This window comes from Aphis gossypii, chromosome 1 (genome assembly GCF_020184175.1).
Source record: "Aphis gossypii isolate Hap1 chromosome 1, ASM2018417v2, whole genome shotgun sequence".
Lineage (NCBI taxonomy): Eukaryota > Metazoa > Arthropoda > Insecta > Hemiptera > Aphididae > Aphis > Aphis gossypii.
In genome coordinates this window covers 23,572,221-23,598,156 of record NC_065530.1, presented here as the reverse complement: position 1 = coordinate 23,598,156, position 25,936 = coordinate 23,572,221, and the positions used below count along the sequence as shown (strand labels likewise).

Genomic DNA, 25,936 nt, shown 5'->3' with positions numbered 1-25,936 from the left:
ATATAACAATGTTAAAAAAAAAATAGTATAGATAGTGAAAAATATTTTTATTAAAACAGATATTTAATCATTTATACATAATTACTCTACACTTTATTTTAATCTTATATTACACAAAAAATAATCTAATAGTTTATACTTTAGGTAATGTTTTAAGTTCATGTACAAGCCATAAAGCAAGTGAAAGTAATGTTAACGAGCCTGACTGATGAGCAGCAGCTAGTGAAACCGGAACATAAGTAAGAAGTGTAGAAATTCCTAACCCCATCTAAAATGAAACAATTTTAATCAAAAATTATAATATGTTCGCATAATTTTAAAAATTTTAAATTATTTATTACTTGACACCATGAAAATACTGCTAAAGCAGTGGCAGCCGCCTTAGCTCTTGGAGGCAGCTTACTTTTACGTGACATAATATATAAAGCTGACAAAATTGAAACAGTACTTATTCCCTACATTATGATATCAAAATAACAAGTTAATTATTTTTTTTATAATATGTTATAATTTAGGTACCAATATTCTGTGGTCAAATTGCACTGTCGTAGGATTCTCTGTAATGTTGCTAAGAACAGGTTCTATTTGCAATATATCATCTGGTATCCATTTATCACCCATTTTTGGAAAAGAATTATAAACCAATCCAGCATCTAATCCAGCAACAAATGCACCTAAACATTAAATAAATAAAATAATTAATTTAAAAAAATTGATTTTTTTATTTTGAAAATTTATTAGTAATAATAAATGTAATTATTACATTTGGTATATTATGTAAATTTTTATATAAAAATATATAAAATGTAATAAAATACATTTTACAATTTTATGATTGAATATTTTTTATAAAGTAATACTAATAATCTTCTTTTAACATACATAATAAATTGAGTTTAAATTACTCATTTTACATACCAGACATAGCGGTTAAAAAGACTAATCCTTTAGCTGCCATTGCCAATCCCACAAACTTCTTAGTAACAAATCCAGTTACTGTAACTGGTAGAAGAATACGTAATGAGTTTGTTAAAAGAAATGAATATAACACAAATGCTAAACCCAGATGAGACGCCAATCTATACTGTGATACTCTTGGAACATCTGTGGGCTTGTCAAATCTATTTTCTAGACCAGATTTAACCATATACCAACCCATCAAACCCTAAAATAGAAGTATATTTAGAAATTAACAACTATTTTTAATTAATAAAAATAGGTTTAGGTATAAGTACCTATATTAATAGTAAATATAACTATAAATTGTTATAAATGACTTATTTTATTACAAGTAAGTAGAAACACTAATCACCTATATTCTTGCAGAATAATATGTTTATTCTTACAGTTACAATTTATACTAGTTAAACCTCCTTATAGATTAATTTTTAGTTATAGTAATAGATATATATTATACAATAATATTTAGTTTACTATGTTTTATATTATACTAAAACAGTTTTAAAATAGTTTAACTACCACTAGGTTTAGATTAGTGTGATATAACTTGTTAATTAATATGTCTTGTGTAATGGACTACCAAATTCTAAGAACTAATAAGATTTTATTTTTAATTATACTTTTAGCTATAATTTAGCCAATTTTGAGTTTACAATACAAGTTGATACATCAAAATCACTAGAAAAAATCAATCAATCCAAAAATTATAATTAAAACAGGGGTTGCTGTTTAACAAAAATAAAGTTTTGTTGCGCATGTGCGAAATACTTAACTTAAAAAAAAGTTGACTCATAAGAATTTATGATCTGTAAGTGTAGTTTAATGTCTCACAAACAGAATTTAAAAATATTAAAAGGGTAATGAGTGATAAGTATACCCTATTTCTTGGGACACACGGTATAATGAGGAAATACATTGGGAATTCTTAGGCTTGTTAAAAATCTTAATGTATTAAATAATATGTAAATACGAGTTCAATTGTTATGAACCGGACTTATGCATAGAATGATGGGAAGAAACGTAATGGTTCTTATAATTAAATTATCCTTCATTTCGACCTGTTATTTTCGAGGGATCATGCAGTGCAAGTCCAACTACAGCTGCTAATCTCTTTTTTATATTTATCTTCATATCATACACAAAACTTCACCATTCTTAAAATCAACTACCTTCTCTCTAGTAACATTCAGTTCTCAATTTTTGATGAAAGTAATGCTCTGTCTTCGCAATGATAAACTTGTTAACCTCATTGGAAATACAAAGTTACTATCTATTCCAACTTAAAGACAATGTCACATGGTCTTAATATTTATTAGTAAGTGCTCCATCATGCCAAACTCCTCATTTTTGCTGATACTATAAAGCTTAATGTATGTATCAACTTAACCTTCGACTGACACCGTTTTCAATAGAATCTGAACATATTAATTACCTGGGAAAGTCACTTATAGGGTTGCCAACCGGCCGGTATTTTCCCGGCCCGGCCGGTAATTCACATCCATAGACTTAAAAAGCCGGTTGCCGGTAATAACCGATAAAAAGCCGGTATTTTCAAAATAATAATTGTAAAATTATATAAAAAGCCAGTATTTCCATTTTCCATCTGAACGAGAGTTTCGATATAAATATATTAATATTATATCGTTTTTGTAAAATTGGTTATCAATTATCAAATTGCTGTCAATAAATATTGTATACATTAATATATATATATTTTAATATAGCTTAATATACATTTAAAAGTTTATAATTTACTTTACCTACTACTTTATTTAATTATTTTATCATAATGTAATACTAATATTATTATATTATTATTACTAATAATTATACTTATATCAAATAAAAATTTACTGAAATTATGACCTTTTTTTTTTTTTTTTTCTTACACTTGGGCCGGTATTTTCCAAATTAAAAGTTGGCAACCCTAGTCACTTAAGCTTTAGTAAAACGTATCTAAATACTCTTTATTCACTTTCACTTGCCTACACTATCTTTCACTTACAAAAATAATAATACATTCATCATATACAATACTGACAATCAGTGATCTTGGCTTTACCTTTACTTATTTTTTACAATTTTAAGTATAAGACTAAACTCATTTAATGGTTTTAATATTATTTTTATAAATAGATTTAAATCTCAACCCTAGTTTAAATTTAATTAGTTAAATATTTATAGAATAGTGTATTAAAGCCATACTTGTCCGGCTAACAATACGGAACAAATCATAGAATGTATTTTAGTAGTACGGCTGAATTTGCGAGTTAACCAGAAACCGGCCATAGGAATAAAAAATGCAGCACCTATGCATCGTCCCCAAGTTCTGTGTGCATACTCCATCCACCATATCCATTTGAACTCTTCTATAGTCATAGAAGCATTTTTCCTAAAATAAATTATTAATCAATTTTGTTTCAAATAGACAGGATAATTTCACTGACATTTTGAATTCAGGATATTGTTGATAATTATTGAATTCTTCCAACCATTGAGTCTGAGTAGTAGGTAATTTTTCACCCAAAAGTTTCCAACTAACCATAGATAGTCCAGACTCTGTTAGTCTAGTAATTCCACCAAGAGCAACAGCTACAAAAACCATTCCACTGCAACCAAGAAACCAATAACCAACATATTTCGGATCGGTTTCTACTTTTTGAATGTTACTAAAAGATTTTTTCAACAAATTTAACTGTAACATAATAAATTACAATAAACATTTTAGTACATTCTTATATAACAATATCACATTAATACAATTCACAATTATATATTTTTGTAATACAACGTATACAGCTATTAAAAAAAAAACATTAACTAATCTTTATCCATATCAAAGATTATAAAGTTTTATAAAAGAAATTAAATGGGAGTTAGTAAGTTCCCACACGAAATATAGCAGGTAAGCGGGTACATATGTAAGTTCCCTCACGAAAAAAAATACATCCGTACGTAAGTTCCCGCACGGAAAAAAGTACACCCGTACGTAAGTTTTTATCATCATCATCCTAATATATTTAAAATAATAGAAGTTTTAAAAATGTTTCAAACAAATACATATATAAAGATGAGAACATCAAATTTAAATAGACCTCAAAAAATAAGTAAAAAAACAGAAGAAAAACAAAACTATATAAATAATAAAATATCAGATTATAACTCAAAAAAAAAATGATACAGTATGACTAGGTATGTGAAGTGTTTGAGCTTGCGCAATAAACCAAATAAAATTTGATTTTTTCTATTATTATTTTTATTTTATACATAATAAATATTATACACATTATATTATTAATTTTTATTATATATTATACGGACTAGATTCAATTAAAAATTGAATTGGACTTTTTTTTATGCAATACAAAAACAAAACAAATTTTAACCACACCAACTACGTTTAAGTTGTCAGTCCTAAGTCTGAATAAAGTGGGAAGGAAGTTTGTGTTTGACAAGGCTGAGCATTAACGAATTAAAAGTTAAAATTATAAACAATTTATATAACAATATTCTGTGTCTGAAATTTTTTATTTTGAAAATTAGAAAATGTTAACTTTAAATTAAGTTAAGTTACTTTTCTTTGCCTAGCCTTGGTGTTTGGTATAATTTTTTTTCATGTGGGAACTTACGCACAAGTGTAATTTTTTTCGTGTGGGAACTTACGTACGCATATCCAGGGGTAATTTTTACCTGCTATATCTCGTGTGGGAACTTACATTCGCCCAATTAAATAACTACCACTATAATGTTGAACTTACATTTAAATTTGATGATATTGATGTTTTGTGAATGGATGGTTGATGAGTGATGGATAGTTGTTTGGATTTTAATAGCAATGTCTACAACAAAATAAATGAAAATATTTCTTAGACTAAACAGTACAATAAATTGTCCATGGTAATATTACTTTGCCAACTGTAAAATTGGGATTCATCTTTGTGCTTATACCACATAAACATTTACTTAGACTTAACATATTTGGAATATTACAAATTACAATACCTATTAAATTAAAAAATATTGTAATAAACTGCACTTTAATTAAAATAACAAAAACCGAAATTCAAATACCAATTTATAATCAAACTTTAAAATATATAATTAAAAAGTCAAAATAATTCAAATTTAAATTAAATCACAAGATATCTGTCAGTTTTCTAGTTTTCACAGTTACACCATTCGAGGTAATTCTGATTTTTGATAACTCGTATCAACAAAAATGAAAAATTGATAACATTTAAAATGATAAATATGTGATTAGAAAATTTGTGACAACTGACAATAAAATGTTTTTAATTTAGTATTTAGTATTTACATTTTTGAAAATTATGTAATAAATTACTATAGTTAAGTATTTTTTTTAAAAAGTGACAATTCTACAAATATAATGATGAATCTTTACAAATGATCTTTTATACACACATATAATATAAACACAAGTTATCACTTAAGGTCTCAATATAACTTTAATTTATTTTAGCTTATTAAATCCTATACAAGACAGTGGAATGATTGAGGTATCAGCCAAGCTTATTGGTGGCCCTATATTTATGCCAGGTAGTAAAGTTGGATGTTGTATAACATTTACCCATCCTCCATTACCATCAGATTCCCGAAGCCAAAGTAATAAGTAAGAATACATAATTGTTATATTTCTACTTAATCTATAACTAGGTCAAAGTAGGATACCTAGATATTGACATTTAATGTAGTATTGTTTTATAACTAAATCTAATTTTAACCCATTTATAGGTTGGTTCTTAAATAATCCTTATTAAAAATTTATTTAAAATAATAATATGATAATTTTATTTACATTCATCCTCCTTATTATAATACACATAATACGAATGCATAATACATTTTTTACTTTAATTTTTATTGATTGCATTACATTTTCAGTGATGTTTTGGAAAACTTAGCATGGGCCAGTGTGCAAATCAATTGTTTGTGTTTAACCAACGACAGCATTAACTTTCCATCAGTAATGTGTGTTACCAAAGATGAGAAATTTTTAGGAAATTCTGAAACTTCATTTGCACCATGTTTAACAGATAATGGGCATGTTGTTTTATCTACAAAGCCAAAAATTTTATTTTGTGATGTTGGATTATCTCCTGGTGAAAATAAATCATGTAAGTATTAAAGTAATGTAGAAATTTAATTATTGAACCTATAGCCTTCTGTTGTGTTTATTGACATTTAATTGAAATAAAGAACTATTACCTATTTATCAAATTACTAATATTAGTTTAAAATAATATTTTTTAATCTAACTTTTTTAAACATTTAAATATCAATGTTGAGTTCAGTGTATTAATTGTATAGTATATAATACTTATATTGTTAGTATCTGTATTAAAATAATACAAATAAAGTAATAAAAATATAGTTTTGTTATTTAAAAATTGAGTGGATCTCCATGTATGGGGAAAAAAATTAGGATAGTATAAAATGTAAAATATTCACTACCTACCGCTCAAATTCTCAATGAAATGTAATCCTATTTTGTATAATTGCTTTTAAAATGATCATTCTGTTTAATGCTTAAATATTTTTTTTTAGATTTATACAGTGAAACATTACCTAATGATGCACCACCATCATATAAAGGACATTTAGTTAAATATGCTTACAAAATAACAGTTGGTATGCAACGTTTAAATAGTCCTATTAAATTGTTGAGAGTACCAATACGTGTTGTAGTTATACATGGTAAATTTTATAAAATAAATAAATATTTGCTTATGACTTATTAATTAATTTGTTTATGCTTGTGTTATAGGACTTACTGAAGGAGTTACATGTGAGAATAGTATTGATTTATCTCCAAGTAATCCATTTTTAGAGTCTCAATATAAACACGAAGAATGTGACATGGCTCTGCAAATTCTCCAAGTATGTATTTAAAACTAAATATAAATATAAGTTATAACACTTAAAAATGATACTAATTAAAATCAAATACAAAACTGAAATAAGTGAATAGCTTTTAACAATATTTAATTTATTTATTTAAATGTTTATAGAATATAACTGCTAAACGAAGTCCCAATTTTTATAATATAACAAACTCTCGAGGAAAAGTAGCTCGGTTTTGTTTATTCAAACAAGCTTACAGACTTGGTGAAGATATAGTTGGAACTTTTGATTTTGAACAAACTGATGTGTCTTGTATTGAGGTATTGTATATTTATATTTATTATTATTTTATTGAAAAATATATATATTTTTTTTTATGTATGCTTTAGGTATGTACTGAATATTTTTTACTTAACTCAATATAAATATATACGTATATGCATAAGTCTTTTAGCTTTTATTTTTTCAGGTTTTTAAAATTTCTAACTTTTTTAAATGATTATAATTATCTTTATAAAAAATAAGGATTGATAATTGTTTTGTTTTTCAATTTCCCATTCTAAAACTGAAAGTTTATAAAACATTAACCAATAAATCAATTCTTTATATTGTCAAATTAGGTAGGTATAGTTTAATTTTTTAAATTATGTATGTATATAAAATTTCAGGAAAAAAAGGAGAAATTAAAACAGCAGAATAACTAAATGTTAGCTGCCAGTATATACATTTATAATTTATCCCAAAAAGTAAATATCTATAAAACTAATTGTTAATACACAATCATTTCATAATAAAAAGAACATTTAGTCTGTTTACTTAGATGATGCAATCCATACTTAAATATTGTCTATAATTATTCAAAATGGATTAACTTAAATCAATTAAAAATTAGAAAACATAGCCATTAATAAATAATATGGACAATAGTTATGTATTATTATTTATTACAATATTATCTATTAATTGTGATACTGTGCAATTATCAATAAAATAGTTGGGTTTATCAATTAAAAAAAAAGTAAATTTAAAATTATCTAATAAATTAAGTAAATACATTCTTATGAATTTTAACTTATAAGTTATAACTTTTTAAGCATCAAAAAATAATATAAAGCAATATCATATGCATGAAATAACAGTACCTGTGTAGTATGCTACCTACCAGTTAATTGTAACTTACTGGAAAATATAACATTATTATCATATTCTTAAATTATAATATGTATAATATAATAATATTATATATATATAATATGTATAATATTATAATATATTTGTGTTTCATTTTGTTATTGGGAAATGCTGGTAACTTGAGTTATTAAGGTAAACCTTATTAATGGCCATGCAATGTTATAATATCCATTATAATAACTAAAAATCTACTAAGACAACAATATTTTACTTTTTCTGAGAAAACGTAAAATCTATATAGTATTATGTATTACAATTCATATAATTTTAAAATACTTGACAATGATGATTGTTAGCAATACATAAAGTAAGTCTTAATTTAATAAATTGTTATTAATTACCTAGTAGGTAGAATACAATATAGATTTTGGTAGGTAGCATACTACATGAGTACCTACAATCATGGGCGTAGTTAGGATTTCAATCATGAGGGGGGGGGGGCAAATTAAACAAGATCATAAAAATGCGAATAATAATTATATGAAAAAAATTGTTTCAATTCAATTTGAGACGCAAATTGAATACAGTAGGGGTGGGCACTTTCCCACCCCTGCCCCACTCTCGCTATGCCCATGCCCATAATAGAAATAACTAATTAGTTAAAATATAAATAGATAAATATATTTTATATTTTACTAGACTGTAGTCATTTTTAACTAGTGTGCTAGAAGTTACTGTTTTTATTTTGTAGCATTTTGTTGTACATTTGCAAGATTTATTGTGTCCTAAACATTTTATGAAAGAGAGTGGCGTCTTTTCAAAAAAGTTGAAATCTATACTGTGATGTTTTGTTATCAATTAATCCTAAAGTCTTGCAAGTATTTACCCATTAGTGGTTTTTTAATTTTTTTACCACATATATCAGATTAAAAAACCAAATGTAATTATTTACCATAAATATTTGAAAGCTTTAGAATATTCAATCTTAAAAAAAATAAAAAAATACATTAAATAGTAAAAGTTTTAATAATAAAGATAAAAAAAATTTTGAGAGTGTATCTTTATGCACAAAGAAAAATTTAACTACTTGATACGGCAATTTTTTTACCACTATTGTCTTCACGCATTTACACACAAATATACAATAATTTAAAAGTATAGATAGTATAGTACAATTTCAATTTGATATATATTCTGAAACATATATATATATGTGTGTATATGTATAATTATATATTATTTATATATATATGAGCACTTAATATGTGCCAAATATTCAATAATAAATTCGATAAGTTTTTAACAACAATAATCCATAAATAAGGCCTGAGAACAAATATAAATTTGCACGTTTTTTAAAACTCATTCAAAACATAACTTAGTGATACAGAGGTAATACCAGGAGCATAGTAATTTTTTTCATGTACCTATTAATGCACGTTTTGTACCCATTTTACACTTATTTTTAAAATTATAGTTTTTAATTTTTCTTTAAATTCGTAAAAAAAAAATAATTAAATATACTATATACCTAAACCTGAAAGAATATTTCATTAAATTAGTGTAGACTATTTATTTTTTTTTATCTGTGATACTATTTTTAGTTTAAATCAGCGGTTCTCAAATTGTGGTACGCGTAAGGCCAAATGGTGGTAGAACGGAAAATTAAAAATAAATATTCGATTCTGATCTCATTGAAAAATATATGTTATTTAATTCATATCTTATTTTAAAAAAACTTATGAATAAAAACAATTATACTGTAGTATTTTATTGCCTTATTATTTAAAATAAATGTATTTAACTAAAAAGTAAAGTATTTAATTGTACATTTGGATTGTTTTATTTTTAGACATTATTGGAATGTGACTGATTAATAATAAACCTAAATGGTACTCAAAAAAATAAATTTGAGAACCGCTGGTTTAAATTATTAACCCTCAATGGCTTAATATTTTTTTATCTATTTACACAATGTGCATATACGATATATATATACTGCTTGTTCTCGTATATAGGTAAACATAAGTAATTAGTACAGGAAACTTTAATCAATTTTACGTGTTTTGGGGTCATCGGTTATTTTATGTGAAAAATCCCTTAAATAAGTGTAATAGAAACATAAAAAATAACGTATGTCGCCTGTATATAACAGATCTATACTTCAGAATTCGGAAAATCAGAGGTTATTATTGAAATATTATTTTATTATTTAATAAGAATACTATTATGTAGACTTTGTTATATTAAAGTTAATCGAAAAGCATATTAGTTAAGTTAACCTTAATTGCAAGTCAAATATAACCCCGCCAAATTAATTTTTTTATATTGTATACAATATATGTATATTTTAAACTTTTTTTATGTATAAAGTTTCCAGCCTTAGTCATAACTCATAACCAGCACTAAGTTTCTGTATTTTATATTCCCATTGATAATATTTTTAACTCTAATAATTTTAACTGAATATATATATATATATATATATGTATATTATGTTATCATAAATAGAGATTCTACACTAATGACATTCACTAATAAGGTTGACTTTAAAGCCAACTATAGGCATATAATAGGATTTGTTAAAGTTTTGGTTTCAGTACGATCAAACGCGTATTATGTGGTTTATCTGGTTCGTAATTAAATCTATGTATAATAATGTATAAAGTGATTATAATAGTTAAATAAAAGCCATTAATTTTGGGTACATTGCTTTGCATTTTGGTTATAATTATGTACATTATTGATTTTCAATTTTCAACAACCTTCATATCATTATATTCACTAAAACCATAAAATAATTTTATTATTTAATTTGGTTCTTGACAGTTTTGTAAATGGCTCTTTTATGAATGTAACCGTATTATAATTTTCATTCCAACAATTTTTCATCTCCTAAACCCTATTAAACACATTTTCAACAAATAATGGCGTGGTCTTTATTTTTGAAACAAATACAACAAAATGTACACGAGATCATAAAAATATTTAAATTTAGTAAAACATATTGTACTCAAATTCAAACATAACATCAACATTGTTCTATAATTATTATTAAGTAATTTAACTATAAATTTTAATACTTTTTTTATTAAATTTTACTTAAGGTATAATAAAAATATGAAATTAATAAATTATATTGTACCTATAAATAATAAATAAATTTATATTATATATTTAATATTTAATTAAATTAATTAATTAAATTTATTTATTTATTTTTATTATAAAATTAAATTTTTAATTTAATTAACTATCATACATAATACGACTATACGAGTATGATAGTCTTATTTAAGTCATATCTTTGTGATTATTTTTGACCATGAGACATACTGTACCTATTTGATTAAAACGTTTTTAAACAATTTAAAGTTATAAATTAACTCAAAGAATCAAATTTTAAGACATTCGTATTTAATTAATATAGATGAATGATTTTTAATAGGAGTATAATATTTTGAAATACAAAATTTTTTATCAATAGTTAATCATTTATAAACTATTAATATTTAAAAATGTATAGAAACATACTTTACAGGAAAATAGCTAAATTATTAATTTGGCTGTAACAGCCAACAACAGATACCCAATAGTTTAAAAATTAAAACGCAATATATGTAGTAAGAAAACTAGCATATTATAGTGTAAATTGTATGTCAGTTTGATAGCTTTTTGCAGTCTTCAAAAAATGTTTGAAAATTTACTAAAATTATGTGTCATATTAAAATAATAATTATCTAGGTAGGTACTTACATAATTGCTTATTTATATAAACAAAACTAATTATGGAATGCTTCTTTCATTTCAAAAGAGAATTTACTGAAATACTAATCATTAAAAAAGGAGACCTACATAATTATAAAACCAATACATTTCTTATTAACTTGTTCATAATCTTTTTTTTTTTAGTTGTTTGTAATAATGTAGTTATTAATTTTATTAAGTATTATCTTTGTAATCTATTAAATTTATGCACAAGATATGACACTAACTAATAGCTTTAAAAAAAAAAAAATCATTGTTTATTTTACTACTTAATCATATCGTAAATATAAAAAAAAAATTTAGCTTGCAATATTAATTATCATAATTTTAAAGAGTAATTAAGAGTTGTTTTGTGGACGTAAAAAATGTATATACGTTTAATGTTTCATTCTTTACCCTCATCATTACATTATCTATATTACATTCGTCTTGATGTAGTTTAAAATCCATGTTATACAATTAAATTATTTTTTCAAATATATATATTGTGTGTGTATGTATATTAATCATCTCGCTTTGCTTAAGATTCGATCATTCTGAGAGTGCTATCACTCACCCTTCCTCATTATCTATTCTTTTCCCTTATGTTTGATAAATATAATGTAAATGTCTACATCACACGTTATAATGTAACGGTCGATCGTATTTTTTATTCACACAACATAAATTAAGCACGTATGTTGGTCTCCGAATAAAAAATTATTAATATTTTTATTATTGTAATTAAAAGTTTTAAACAACCATAATAATATTATATAATATAATGTTCATACAGTTCACAGTGAGTTTACAATGTGAAGAGGCCGTCAATAAAGACTTTATTGCAGTCAGTCCAAGGCCTAGGAAAGACAACGTGTCTATCGTTTCATACAACACTCAACATCAGTTTTGTGCCAATACTTTGAAATCATTTTTGCAGCTGGCTATACCACTGAACGTAACCCCAGCCTTTAGTACACTCCTGGGTAATTAAATATTAAATAATTACATAATATCTGTATTTTTTGAGGCACAAATTATCACTCGAATCAAGTTATTAAGTAAGAGAAACTAAGAGTCAACCACCCGATTGCCTAAACCTCGGAAAAAACAATTTCGAGATAAATTATGTTTAAAAAAACCAACAAATAATGATTTGTATTTGTCTACTTATATCTACAGTAAATTTTTTCTGTGTAACGAGTTTTAAAAAATATTTAACAGTAAATTATTTCTATTCTTTCCTATACATAGTACAGAATACAACATCTATAAAGTTAATTGGTAAATAGATAAATGTTTAATTGTGGACGTTCGTTTTCGTATAAATATTAAACCTATAGTATATTGCCTGCATTATAGATATTTATACTTATATTCAAATATATTGTAGGTAAAGGTTTTTTTCTATACTGGTTTATACTTGTAGCCTGTAGGTATATTATGCAACGAACATAACATTACCCGAAGTATAATCATGCAACTTCTGATTAAATCCATATGCTTGTAGAAATTAATTAATTATGCGCTTTGATAATAAAATAATTATTATATTATGGTATTAAATATATTTAGTATGCGTGAAATGGAGGCTTCACTTTGAATTTGTGACCAGTACGAAAACTTCCGGCGAACGATTGGACGAAACTAAGGAGGGCACTTGCTGGACAGGCCCGGAACACATAGACATCGAGACAATGGTGTGGGATTTGCCCATACAGATATATCCATCGGTGCCTTCTATAGCCAATGACCCACACGCCCAAACGAGGATAACAATCGCGATATGATTTTTTTCCCCATCGTACCAATATATACCTATAGGTACTATAGGTACACCGTACACAATGTTTTGCACGTTTTATAAAAATAATAATGTGTATTATTATTATATATTTTTTTTTATATATATTTATAAATTATCAATCAAAACATTTTTTTACACCTATTATTATTTTTTTTTGTTTATTATTGGTATCTTGATAAATTACTTTTATTCTGTTATTAAAAATCGAAAGGGACATTTTCTAGTGTTTTTTTTCCTACACCGTTACCGTAAACCAACAGAAAAGCCCTTTTACAAATGTCAACTCTTACACGAATACAATAATGTCGTCCTATCCTCCACGTGACGTGTTATTAAAAGGATAGCCGAAAAGACATTAATCACTGTAGCACACACCGTATACACACGCATACATATTATATTATTATATAGTCGTTGTCCGTCCGTCGCTGATGACCAGTGACGGCTGCGGTGGCGGTCCACTGCGATTGTGTGCATAAACTTTCGGTTAGCCTTCATACTCGGCGAAATAATAATAATAATAATATTATTATTACAACAGTATAATAATAATAGTAATAATAATAATAATACATAACAATACGCAGCAGAGCTTCAGCGGTTATGATACAATTTGACAAACAAGGAACCGAATCGCGTATAATTCCGTACGGTACAAAAGCATTCCTGAGCGATACTGAATATTAAAATAACTTCCGGTCGGTCAAACATCATAAATGGCAAAGGCGTGCACTGTAGTAGATACGCCGCACACGTAAAATAATAATAATAATTCGAATAATATAATATACGAATCAGTCGTACAGGGTAAATTTTGAATTCCTTCTCAAAGAAAATGCGCTTTATAGTTTTTATATTTTATATAATATGTATTATTATTATGTTCTCGGGTACTCACACGTGAACTTACCTACCTCTAATTGTTTTTGGATTTTTATTTTTATCTATCTCTATATTGTATTAATAATATCATATGTATGATATGGATTATTTTATCTAAAACCATACGCGGAGATAAAAAAGGGCACTTAAGGGGCTTAACCTTCTCAAGTAATTTTCAATTCCCATAAAAATAATGTTTTTTTAAGTTAGTTTTCTTAATTAATCATGTATAATTTTATTTATTGCAAACCAAAATATATTTTCACAAATTAATAGTAATTACAGGTTGACAGGTTGTTTAATAGGTAATATTTTTTTACGTTCAACTTTAATCTTCACGATTATATCTACTTATAAAACTAAGCTTAAACTACTATACCTACTAGTAAGTTATACGCTATAGCAATAGACTATCAAAGTTAATCTGAGGAGTTAGTCTATCAAGATACTTATAAAATAATAACATTTTCACTACAAAAATATAAATATTATCTTAAAATAATATTTGTTTACGTTATTATTATACTAGAAGATGTCAGAACTTGCATACTATTTGTTTTCTATCTATGACCCACTTGCGAACGTGCAACATAATGAATTTGCGTTCAACAGCACCAATCTCGTGTTCGAGTAACGTTATAGCTTTATAGTATTCAAGTGATTGATCTATTATAATATTTAAAGTTAGAATATTATCTATTTGTACGTTGGCTTTTATATGAAATTTTAAAGTGAAAGTGAGTTGGTATTTTTAGAACAGTTATAATACTGTTATAATTTATAAAGTCATAACCCTCATAAAAATTGAAATTTCGTTAAAAATCAACCTGCGAACACAGATAGTATTCCTAACTTAAAGTCTAACAATTGTTGATTTATTACTCACTCGAATACTAAAGTTAATTGCACAATGTTGGTACTACTAAACTCAAATTCACTATATTGAACGTAAGTCAAAAAAGGCAAGCGAATAATGCAATTATATATCTTTTTAAATAATAAATAATACATTAATGTATTAAATAGTAGGTATTAATATCAATTAGAAAATTGTTTTTGATATGTTTGTAATAAATTACTTAGTAAAGAAAACATTTGAAATAGGCAGTCAATTTATTGAGGGTATGGAGGCTTTGCCCCAATGGCTATCAAATATTTAAGATTCATCCCATTTAATATTTACAAAGATCTGAAGGATTTTCATTAATACCTAAAATCAAATACAATCGATAAATTATTTCAACGCTGCCTAAACAAAAAATAGCATTTATAATATACGCACAATATAAATACTTACCTATATATAGGTAAATGTAGAACACCATACGTTCTTTGGCAATAAATTAATGCTGGTTTGTAGTAAGCCACGAAACCTAATTCGTTTTTTCGATCTGTTTTGCATAAAAAAAACCCCGCTTACCATAGCCGTGAATCACGTTCCTTAATTCCGTGATTAACGACTCTTGAGTTCAGTTTTAGATAGGCGAGTACATGGTGATTTACATTAGCTCATTAAAACAGTCAATTTATTAGTAGATACCTATATAATATTATTAATTACACATTTCTATAGATTTTGAAGGATATTTTTAAAGAAATAAGTCTTTTATTCTAATGACTTATAACCTTTTATTACTTTTTTTCAATAGCAGCTTATGTGATATTTTAATCTTCTTTTAAAAACATTACTTGTAGGCGTACCGCAGTGTATAGATAATGAACTGAAATTGAAATTGAACATTTTATTAATTTTTTATTTTAATGTTATGACTGTTAAATTATTTACACTTATGTAAGACGAGTTGAGTGATAAAAAGGGATACTTCACAAAAGCTGAAATGACAGTACAACTTTTTTAAACTTCAAATGTCTGTAGGTATATAAATAATTATCGTTTTGTATTTATACCTTAAATCCTGCTTCAATGGTACAATTTGGTGAACATTTTTCTGACGATACTATCAATTATTATCAAGTTATTGTATTAATTTCAACCAATTAATTTTATTGATGAGTTAAATGCAACATGTTTTGAAAGAGAAAGTCAACTCAGTTTAAAATAAAACAATTGCTTGTAGTTTTTAATAGTATATAAAAATAAAGTTTTTACTACTAAAATAATTCAATACTTATTTATTAATTTAACATAAAAAAAAAAAAAAAAATGTTTTTTGTCTGTGATTTTTAAATGAAGTTACCTAGTAGATATTGGTGGTGGGTTAGAAATTAAAATACTTCTCTGTACCACCAGAAATTGAGGCCACTTTATACCACTATACAGTATACTCTATTAGGGTAGGAGGCATGGATTTTATTTTACAAACAAATATTTAACCTCTCAGGTAACGAGTTTGTTATGTATAATAATGTTAACAATATATTTTGTGTTTATAATGATATTTATTGACTATAAATTTCGTTCTCAGTTCTCACATCGGTTTTGTGAGTGAGTGAGGGAGCGGAGCGCCCCTCGAGTTCTGGATAAATACATAAGTATGCCCCACATTCCCCATTTCCCCAATAAAAAGTCGTTAATATGCCACTCCACATCATTATATATTTTATTGATACTACCAGGGCTGCTCCTGCTGTCCTGCCCCCGTACACGGCAGCAACATTGGTTCGCTCCGACGGTGTGATTTATGTACATTGACTTTTAATTTTTGGATATACGAATTGGAATCGACGTATATGGTATATACATATACGAATGAGAAGTGAGAAGGTTTGATGTATCGTTCCAATATCTTTCGAGAGCTACTGCGACGATATTGCGCTGCGAGGGTAGTGTATATATATATAATATATATAATTATAATAGTATATGTACAATAATGTACGTATATAGGCGTAGGACACCCAATAACACTAACACTATCACTATGCGTTCTAAGTGCCAAGTCCTAAAAGGGTCTTCTCAAAGTTCATAACATTATACCCACGAATTGCAAAGGACGAGATAATTTGCAAACAATATGTTGGTATATATTCATAATATATAGTATATAATATATTGAGTGAAAAAGGTGAGCAATAATCATTATCTGGTTAAAAAGTTAAATTCAAATTTAAATAATAATAATATGATAAATAATATAGATTATAATAATTAAATTTTTTCTAGTTAAATTGAAAATTAATTGGTATACGTTTAGTTAAAATTACCTATGTATTTATTCTTATACGTTTAGGTATAGAGGTACGCCAAACGCCTATAACTATAGTTACGGTTATTATTTGTTCATTATTTATTTTTTGTCTCATTGTATCCAATTATTTTAAATAACTAAAATTAAACAATCAATATTCCTGATTTAATAATGTTGTTGACACAACAATTGTCCTTAGCTGAGTTATTCTCAGCTGTACTTTTAAGTATACTAGTATACTACTTACATCTAAAATATTAAGATATATTTTAACACTACACTAAGTTCTTATTTAAAAATTATTAAAATGTACACAATGATTATATATACCTAATCTATAAGTATATAAACAAAAACAGGAGAAAAATAATAAACTTTTTTATTTTATCTGAGTTTAATTAAACGTTTTCCTTCTTATAATTTTAAACTTTCAAAATAAATCCATGTTAAACATTAACTTAAATTTTCTTATTACATATTCGTTAATTTCACTAAATTAGATTAATATGTTTATTATCTTGCTGGTATATTGTGTAAGATTGTATTATTTGTTTTCCTTGTCTTACGACTGCAATGTGCCTATATTACATATTTATAATACCTAGGTTTAATGCTTCCAGATTTTGTACAACTGCAGTTGAGATTTCGTTAACAATTTTTTCGAGGCAAGAAGCTTTTCAGCTTTTGTCTTCTGTCATTTGGGTTGTTTTCTTCTACAGTTTCTGAGATACGTTTAATTTTACCTTCTACATTTTTAGTGCTCCTGTATGTGTTTAAATTGTTGAATTATTTATTGACTTAAAAAATAAAAAAGTGAATACATACAGATGCTGAAGATTAATTTTTCGATTGGCTTGAAATCTAAAAAATAAAACTATCTAATCATTGATACTCGTCTGTATAATACGTAAATCAATTTACATGTGTCACATTTTAAACATAATTTAGGTCTCAAAATGTTCATTGTTTTTAAAACAATTTTTCATTAAATTTAAATGTATAGTACGAGCAAAATAGGAAAAGAAGTATGAATGTTTTTGCTATAGATCTGTATAAAATCACGATAGAAAACAATAAAAAAATAATAATAACTTTTATAGTTATTTTTTGTAATACCTATATAATACCTATCCGATCAAATTTAATATTTCAAGTTCATTGTTTATTTTATTGGTCAAATAATGGTTCATAAATAAAAAATAAAAAAAACTAAACATAAGAACTATAGGCATTGTTTAAAAGTTATGATAATATTTTCATAAAATGTTCAACAAAATATTGAAGAAAGATAAGGGGGTGAGATTGGTCGGTGAATCAGTCTGTATAATGAAAAATAATACAATATGATATGATCAGACCATGCGTAGGTACATATATAATAATGCGTAGGTTTTTTTTTACTATTATCATAATATTATAAAAAACTAATGTGTATAACTACTATACATACACACGTTTGCATACGTTTCACCGCTAAGCCGGCGTTCGTCCGGTCAAAAGCTAATGAAATTCCCGCGCGGCGTAACGTTTATTATTATTTTTAATATAAAAATCCTCACCCGCCCACCCTACACGGGTCATACGCTGGCGGCTTTTGAACAGTGTTCATTTTTTTTCCACATCTATTTTTTTTTGTCGTCACATTATTATTATTATTTTTTTTAATGACGAGCGTTTATTCCCGTCAACTTCGCTCGCGCACTAGTCGAGATGATAAAAGGGGCGACTGGCAGTGGTGCGCGGGGACGGCTTCGAGTGGCGGCGACAACGACGACTACGACGACGATTAGATCCGCGTGTTCAACAGATTAAAGACTTTCGAGCGCACCCCACCGGACCCTCCCCCGGCCCTGGAAAGTGCGCGATATTGCGCGCGTAACGAGCCGTAGGAATTTTTATGCGCTGTCCGCGGGGAGGGCGCGGCGGCGCATGTCATCGTCCGCGCGCACATAATACATACAATATAAAAGGCCAACCCACCCCCGCTTGTATACACTGCCGTGCTGGTCGCAGGTTTCGAGAGCACGTATTGTTCGCCGTCGTCGTCGTTTGTTATTTAATAATATAATAACGCACAACAATAATATAATGGTAGTAATGATTTTTTTTTTTTTTTTTTTTACTGGCCGTCGCTAATCTCTGCGCCTCCTCTTACTCCCCCCCCCCTCTTCCACCCAGCCACTTTAGGGTATAGATATTGTTTTGTACGCTCGCAAGCAACAACATCCGCACATCCGTAACGCATGTTTTCGAATTTTTGCGTGTACCCAGAACGAAAATGTTTATTATTTTATGGGTTCCTCTCTTTAATATTCCGAAAACATTACACAATGTGTACGCACATAATAATAAATTGTATATTATAAAAAAAAAAAAAAACAAGAGGGCCGTTTGAGGGTTGATTGTTGATTCCCTTGAAATGTTCAATTATAAGCAATGGCGGTTGGAAAAAAAACGACTCAACGAGAAGTAACGAAAGGTCGTGGATTACGGAAAATTTTGCTGCATGGCCCTGCATATTATTGCGAAAGATTAAAATAGAAACCGCATGCAATACATTTCTTGACGGTGACTAAGGGGCGGGGAAATCTCGTAGCATCCGCCCCTTAAACGATGTTTGCTTCCTCGTCATCTGTATCGATGAATAATTAATGCGTTAATTGTACACTGCAATGAATGTAGTACAATAGGTGCGTCATGGCAATGTAAGCCTACCACCTACGCAAACAATATTACAGTGTGTGATACTATTACGCGCGTAATATTATACAACACGACACACCACCAATGCACTTACATAACATTTATGCACGTACAATATACACTGCTGTATCAATGGGGTAGGCTAGTAGCGAAGGGGTCGCGTTTTATAGGGCTCGGAAGGCCGGGTGCCCGTGAAGTGGCCACTTGGGTACATCGCGTTTTAGGGGTGGTTTTGACGTACGTCCTCCGCCGCCGACGTATATAGGCAACGGGGGATGATCGTTATTAAATGTCACAAATTACCCGACGACAGAGTGGTGTAGGTATAACGTCGGTTTTTTTTCTTTTTTCTCCCTTCTCTTTTGAACTCGGCAGTATCATCAAAATTCCAATCCCGGTGCACTGATAGACCTCGGGCATCGTGTAGCGTACGTATAATGTAATAATATGCGTTTGACCGACCGATTTAGACGGGATTTACGTGTATTTAAAATGCAAGCGCAAACTTCAAAGGACATATTATTAGTATATGATAATATACGAGTGTATGTTCATGCATAATCTTTTGAATCTTCAAAACAACAGATTAAATATAATATATACCCCGGCTATTTTGATGATCTCGGTCCCGCGGCAACAGAATCCGTGCCTGTAGATGAAACATATTAAATTAAAACAGTACACGAGTAAGTACTAAATTTAAACAGTTGTTCATTAGTGTTCACAATTATTTTTATTTAATTTCTTGGTAGATATTTTAAATGTTTTACGTTAAATCTCTTCAAGGGTGGGTATCAAATGACTAAACTTTGTAATAACTTTAACCTTACAGTTATTCACATCACCACCTTTATTTATATCTCGAGACTTAAATTAAGTTTGTTAAGTGTTATAATATTTATAAAATAAAATAAATTGCTTTCTTTATACTTCATATAGCATCTATATAGGTACATTGTTTAAGTAATAATATTATATAGTTATATATAATAAAGTTATAATTTAGAATACGACACATATTTCAAAGATATAAAATTTCTAAAACAAATCAACTAATTTTGTACCTGTTTACGATGGATGAACATATTTTAATATTAAATTATTCGTATTATAAAAAAAATATATTAAAATGTAATAAAATAAATATAAATGTATAATTAATATTAAACTACAATATAAGATTGGAAATAATCTTATTATTATTTATTTTTAAATACCTACACAATTTTCAAAATTTTTAAGACAATTTAATTAGGTACCTATTTATTATAAATTACAATTAATAGTGTCTAAACGTAAGCTAATTTAATTTTTAAATACTGATATGATAATTAGGAATCCTTAATAATCTAATTAACCAGTTAAGTTAATAACCTCGTTTCGTTATATTGTTAAAATGATTATTTTACCAACATGTTATTGTCTTAACTACCATATACCATAATATTATAGTTTACATGTATAAAGTACAAGCGAACTAAACTAATTTACCACTTATTTCTCAGAAGTTCTTGTATAATTGAGAAGTAATAACGATGTTGATTATACTTCGGTCTTGGAATGTATGAAATTGTGCATAATGGAGAATAGAGATTGTTTTAGTAGGAATTATACGCTATGGCAGTAAGTATATCGTAAACGATAGTGGTATTTAATTCCGAAGAATTTGCATATACTGAAATATTGATCTAGGAATTCTGAATTCTCAATAATATTATCAAAACAATAAACCAAGGAAAATAATAAAATATAAAAATATAATAATAAAACAATAAAAAAATAATGAATATCAATTATTAATATCACAAAATATTTATGTGTAACCAGTTTCGAACATAACAGTATTTGTTTATTTTTTTTTTCGATATTGTAATTTAAAAACAAAAAACCGAGGAGACTATTGACATGTTTACAAATCATTTTATAATCTTTTCAAGATTATATACATTTTCAATTTGTGCACAATACATTGTTAATAAGTATTGTTTAGGTATAAGTAAAAAAGCTTTAAAATATAATACTCTATAACGTTCGTCTTCGTCATGAGTTATTCTTGAAGAAATAAAATTATAATAAATTACGTCAACACTATTTTTTATAAGTGTTGAAAGTTAAAATATTTACAAAATTAAAAGAATTCCGAAATGTTGCAAATTATTTTTAAGTTAAAAATCAAATTAAATAGGTAGCTAATTCTTAAATAGTTGGTGTCTTATTTAATAAATAATTACTTGAGGATTCAACATAATATCTAAAAGAAGAATTCTCAATAGTAATTAATTCACTTCGCTTAGTACTTAAATCAAAACTAGTCTTGCACACTAAAATTACAATATCCCAATCTCTATTAAGATCTATTTAAGACTATATCCAATTTAAAATTGGATTATTAGCATCTATACCAAATTTGTATCTTATACCTAACTTATAAGCCATCCAATCTACCACTCTCCGTATTATCTCTTCTCTGCCATAGTATGAAGATATATAATTGAATATTACAAAATTACGATAGAATTAGTAAATCACTTAACAACAAAATATAAAAAAAATTATTCATAATCATAGAATTCAAACCTTTTAATCGCTGAATTTGCACCCATTTCACTTGAAAATCCACTCCATTGATTTAAAAGAAAATTGTATCAGAATCTGTTGGAAATTAAATCAGTAAATTAATGTATTACTATTTATATTTTATAAGAGAAAAATATGTATATAAATAACGTTAAGTTCAATTGCATGATGTCCTACTTTCTCACGTGTGTTATTGTTATAAGCATATTATGTTATTTTCCTATTTGCTTATCTGTACCTCAAAGTATTGAATTTAAAAATTATTTTTTATTTAAAAAACTATAAAAAATAAAACTCCAGGTTTTTTATTAGATTCCCTATGATTATTTCAAAATATTGAAAATTCATAGGCACAGCATTAATGTTACAATAAAAAAATACAACATTTTATGAAATTGAATATTTAAACAAAAATAACGATTTTATTTATTTTGTCCCTAGTAATTCAATAAATATTAATTGCTCTAAGGACTTAAACTTTTTTTAATTATTTATATAATATGTATATTAGTATGATTATGTTTTAAGCACAAAGACATTTTTCAAATTATTTAAACTAATTTTAATCTATTTATAGTTTAGGTATACCACGAAAATATTCATAATATTCCACGATATTAAGGACGAGTATTAATATTTGACTTATAAATTATATACAAAATTTTTGATAAATATATTCAAACTAAAAAAAAAAAAAAAAAATTAAATAATATTATAAATATAATATAACATAAATTAGGTACTCATCTAAATATATCATGATCAACTCGTTATTTTTCTCATAATTGGTTTTTTTTATGTATACAATGATTTATTATTGAGTTCATATTAACAAATCCATTTACAGTGACCTCAATGATGAGGTAAATTCAAAACATATTGTACAGCATAGTGAGTTCTCCTGTTTTGTTAAATTAATTTAATTCAATGGTCACTATTTTCATATGATTCAAACATGGTATCAAAAAAATATGGTATTTTTTTTATTGTTTAACTAATTTAACACAATGAAACTGCTATACAAGCTGACAGTTTAATTAATGCCGTGGTAGATAAACTTATAATTAAATACATGCATATTATTTAAAACAGGGATCGTAACAAAAACTCTGAATTGTACGCCAGTACACCACAAATGACACTGAAACATAAAGCATTAATTCATAGCTTTATTTCAATTTTTAATATGATAACATTTTATAGCACTATATAGTATACATTTTTTACTTATATATATAGGTTATATATAAATTTAGTTCGAAAGCAATATTTATTGTTTTTTTCACATATTATTACCTATTATGAAGCCTAAATAATGTACATTTATTTATAAGTTAAAACAAATGTTTACCTATTATGCGTTCTTATCTAATAAAAGTATATCAATTTTATGTTACTGAGTGTTTTGTTGATCTGAAAAAAATTTTATTTAGCTACACGCCTATTCCACTTCGTTGTTGAAAATAATAATATGATTATATAATGCACGATTTATAATAGCGAGTAAATATCATCAGTAGCTAGAATGATACGGAAGACATAATTTTAGTAATAGTTTTATTTTTTTTATATATTTGAAAATAAATATTTATTTTTTAGTTCTATTAGTCAAGTATTTAAAAACTAAGTTCGAATCTTTCTTAAAGATAAAAATAAATGCTAGTACCTTTTAATGCACCGTAGAGCTATAGAGAACATTGTTCGAAATACAAAACTCGCAATAATACTACAGTGATAATAAAATTAACACACATTATTATGGTATAATAAATAAAGTACTTTTTAATTTCTCACCGCCAATAAACTTCATTGTTAATTAAATGTATGAATAGTTTTCTTATCTACTTGTATAATTTGTTGCACATAATATGTAGACATGTAGTATTGGCGTATTTGTTTTCTCGAATATAATACCATGGCCGTTGCTGGAACAATTAATTTATGAATTACTGGCCTAGGTAGTTGAAACCAAATAATATGATTTTTGGCATAGAACTGTAACCTATAACCTAACCTGCAATGAACATCAGAAGTGAGAACAATAAATAAAAAATAAAAAATAATAAAAATAAGTGAGCAATAAATGTAAATAGTCACCAAAATAACGAAATGTTAACATAAATACTTATTCAGGGAAAGTGTTTTATTGACATTTATCGTTTTCCTTGAATATATAAATAAATAAATAATAAATAAATAAAAGCATTAAATTGAATCATTTGGCCATTTTCCAAGTTTAGTGTAAGCGAAAGAAAATTAATACAATATGAAATAAATATATTTATATATATATATATTATATACAAATACCGACCGGTGGCCGTCTTCTTATACGTCGGATAATCGGGACTGCAAAAACCCGGACGTACAAATATTTATAGGTACACACTGTCATCCAAACATTTTCGGGTTTTTTTTTTCATTTTATCGATTCCGGTCGTGAATAGATATGGTCGGTCGGTAAATATCGTCGGTGGGACATTTAAACGAGCGCACTTTCACGATGAGTGGCGGAATTGGAGTGGTGTAGCTTCATGGGTTGACGGCGGTGGTGCGGTGGAAAAAAAGGACCACCGCATGATCGCAGAATGTGGGGTGGGCGGTTACGGGTGGCAGGACGAAAAAGAACGATACGTATAGAGGACACGATATTATTAGCTACAATAATACACATCCAGGGGGTCGGGGTGAGGACGATACGGGTATGTGGTGGACGGGGTGGGTGGGGGCCCGCAAGAAGGAAATCCAATAAACCCCTCGGTCGCCGAGCCCCGCGCTAACCCGATGCCACACAGTAGTGCGCGCGATCTCCGCGGATGATGTAATAAAAACCAGGAATGCCTTTTAAAACGGGCCTTTAGCGTAAAAGGGATGACGATTTTGGTTTGCTCGGCTATAGATATACAGCTGCAGTGTATATATACTTACTATATATATATACTGTACACAAATGCGCGCGCGCTTATACTGCAGGAATCCCGATGGCACAGCCGCCGCTCATCCAATCCCCCTCCGCCCATAGACAGAAGAGACAACTCACCCCTTCCTCCCTAAAAACCACCCCCATGGTGTAGACTCTTCCGGTCGTGTATTTGTTAACTTGACAAATTTAATTAGC

The 25,936-nt window shown here is 27.2% G+C and overlaps 2 protein-coding genes across 2 annotated transcripts; one reads left to right on the top strand and one right to left on the bottom strand.

Moving 5' to 3' along the window:
* Nucleotides 1-30: 30 nt before the first annotated feature.
* On the bottom strand, nt 31-5,132 carry LOC114124095 (cytochrome c oxidase assembly protein COX15 homolog). Its single transcript, XM_027987272.2, has 8 exons — nt 4,868-5,132; nt 4,719-4,799; nt 3,408-3,655; nt 3,166-3,352; nt 919-1,165; nt 520-674; nt 342-455; nt 31-268 (listed from the first exon to the last, which is right to left on the bottom strand). Exons 1-8 carry the CDS (start codon nt 4,934-4,936, stop codon nt 134-136), a joined length of 1,236 nt encoding a protein of 411 aa, XP_027843073.1. The 5' UTR covers nt 4,937-5,132; the 3' UTR covers nt 31-133.
* A 98-nt stretch (nt 5,133-5,230) lies between these two features.
* On the top strand, nt 5,231-13,723 carry LOC114124088 (RAB6A-GEF complex partner protein 2). Its single transcript, XM_050197228.1, has 8 exons — nt 5,231-5,306; nt 5,441-5,590; nt 5,863-6,095; nt 6,526-6,675; nt 6,746-6,858; nt 6,990-7,142; nt 12,497-12,686; nt 13,276-13,723. Exons 2-8 carry the CDS (start codon nt 5,469-5,471, stop codon nt 13,488-13,490), a joined length of 1,176 nt encoding a protein of 391 aa, XP_050053185.1. The 5' UTR covers nt 5,231-5,306; nt 5,441-5,468; the 3' UTR covers nt 13,491-13,723.
* Nucleotides 13,724-25,936: the final 12,213 nt, after the last annotated feature.

Coding starts and splice junctions, on each gene's coding strand:
- LOC114124095 (XM_027987272.2), bottom strand. CDS start 4,936: ATGTTAAGTCTAAGTAAATGTTTATGTGGTATAAGCACAAAGATGAAT. Junction 4,800..4,867: donor CCAATTTTACAGTTGGCAAA/GTAATATTACCA, acceptor ATTTTGTTGTAG/ACATTGCTATTAAAATCCAA. Junction 675..918: donor CTTTTTAACCGCTATGTCTG/GTATGTAAAATG, acceptor TTTAATGTTTAG/GTGCATTTGTTGCTGGATTA.
- LOC114124088 (XM_050197228.1), top strand. CDS start 5,469: ATGATTGAGGTATCAGCCAAGCTTATTGGTGGCCCTATATTTATGCCA. Junction 6,859..6,989: donor TGGCTCTGCAAATTCTCCAA/GTATGTATTTAA, acceptor AAATGTTTATAG/AATATAACTGCTAAACGAAG. Junction 12,687..13,275: donor AGCCTTTAGTACACTCCTGG/GTAATTAAATAT, acceptor AAATATATTTAG/TATGCGTGAAATGGAGGCTT.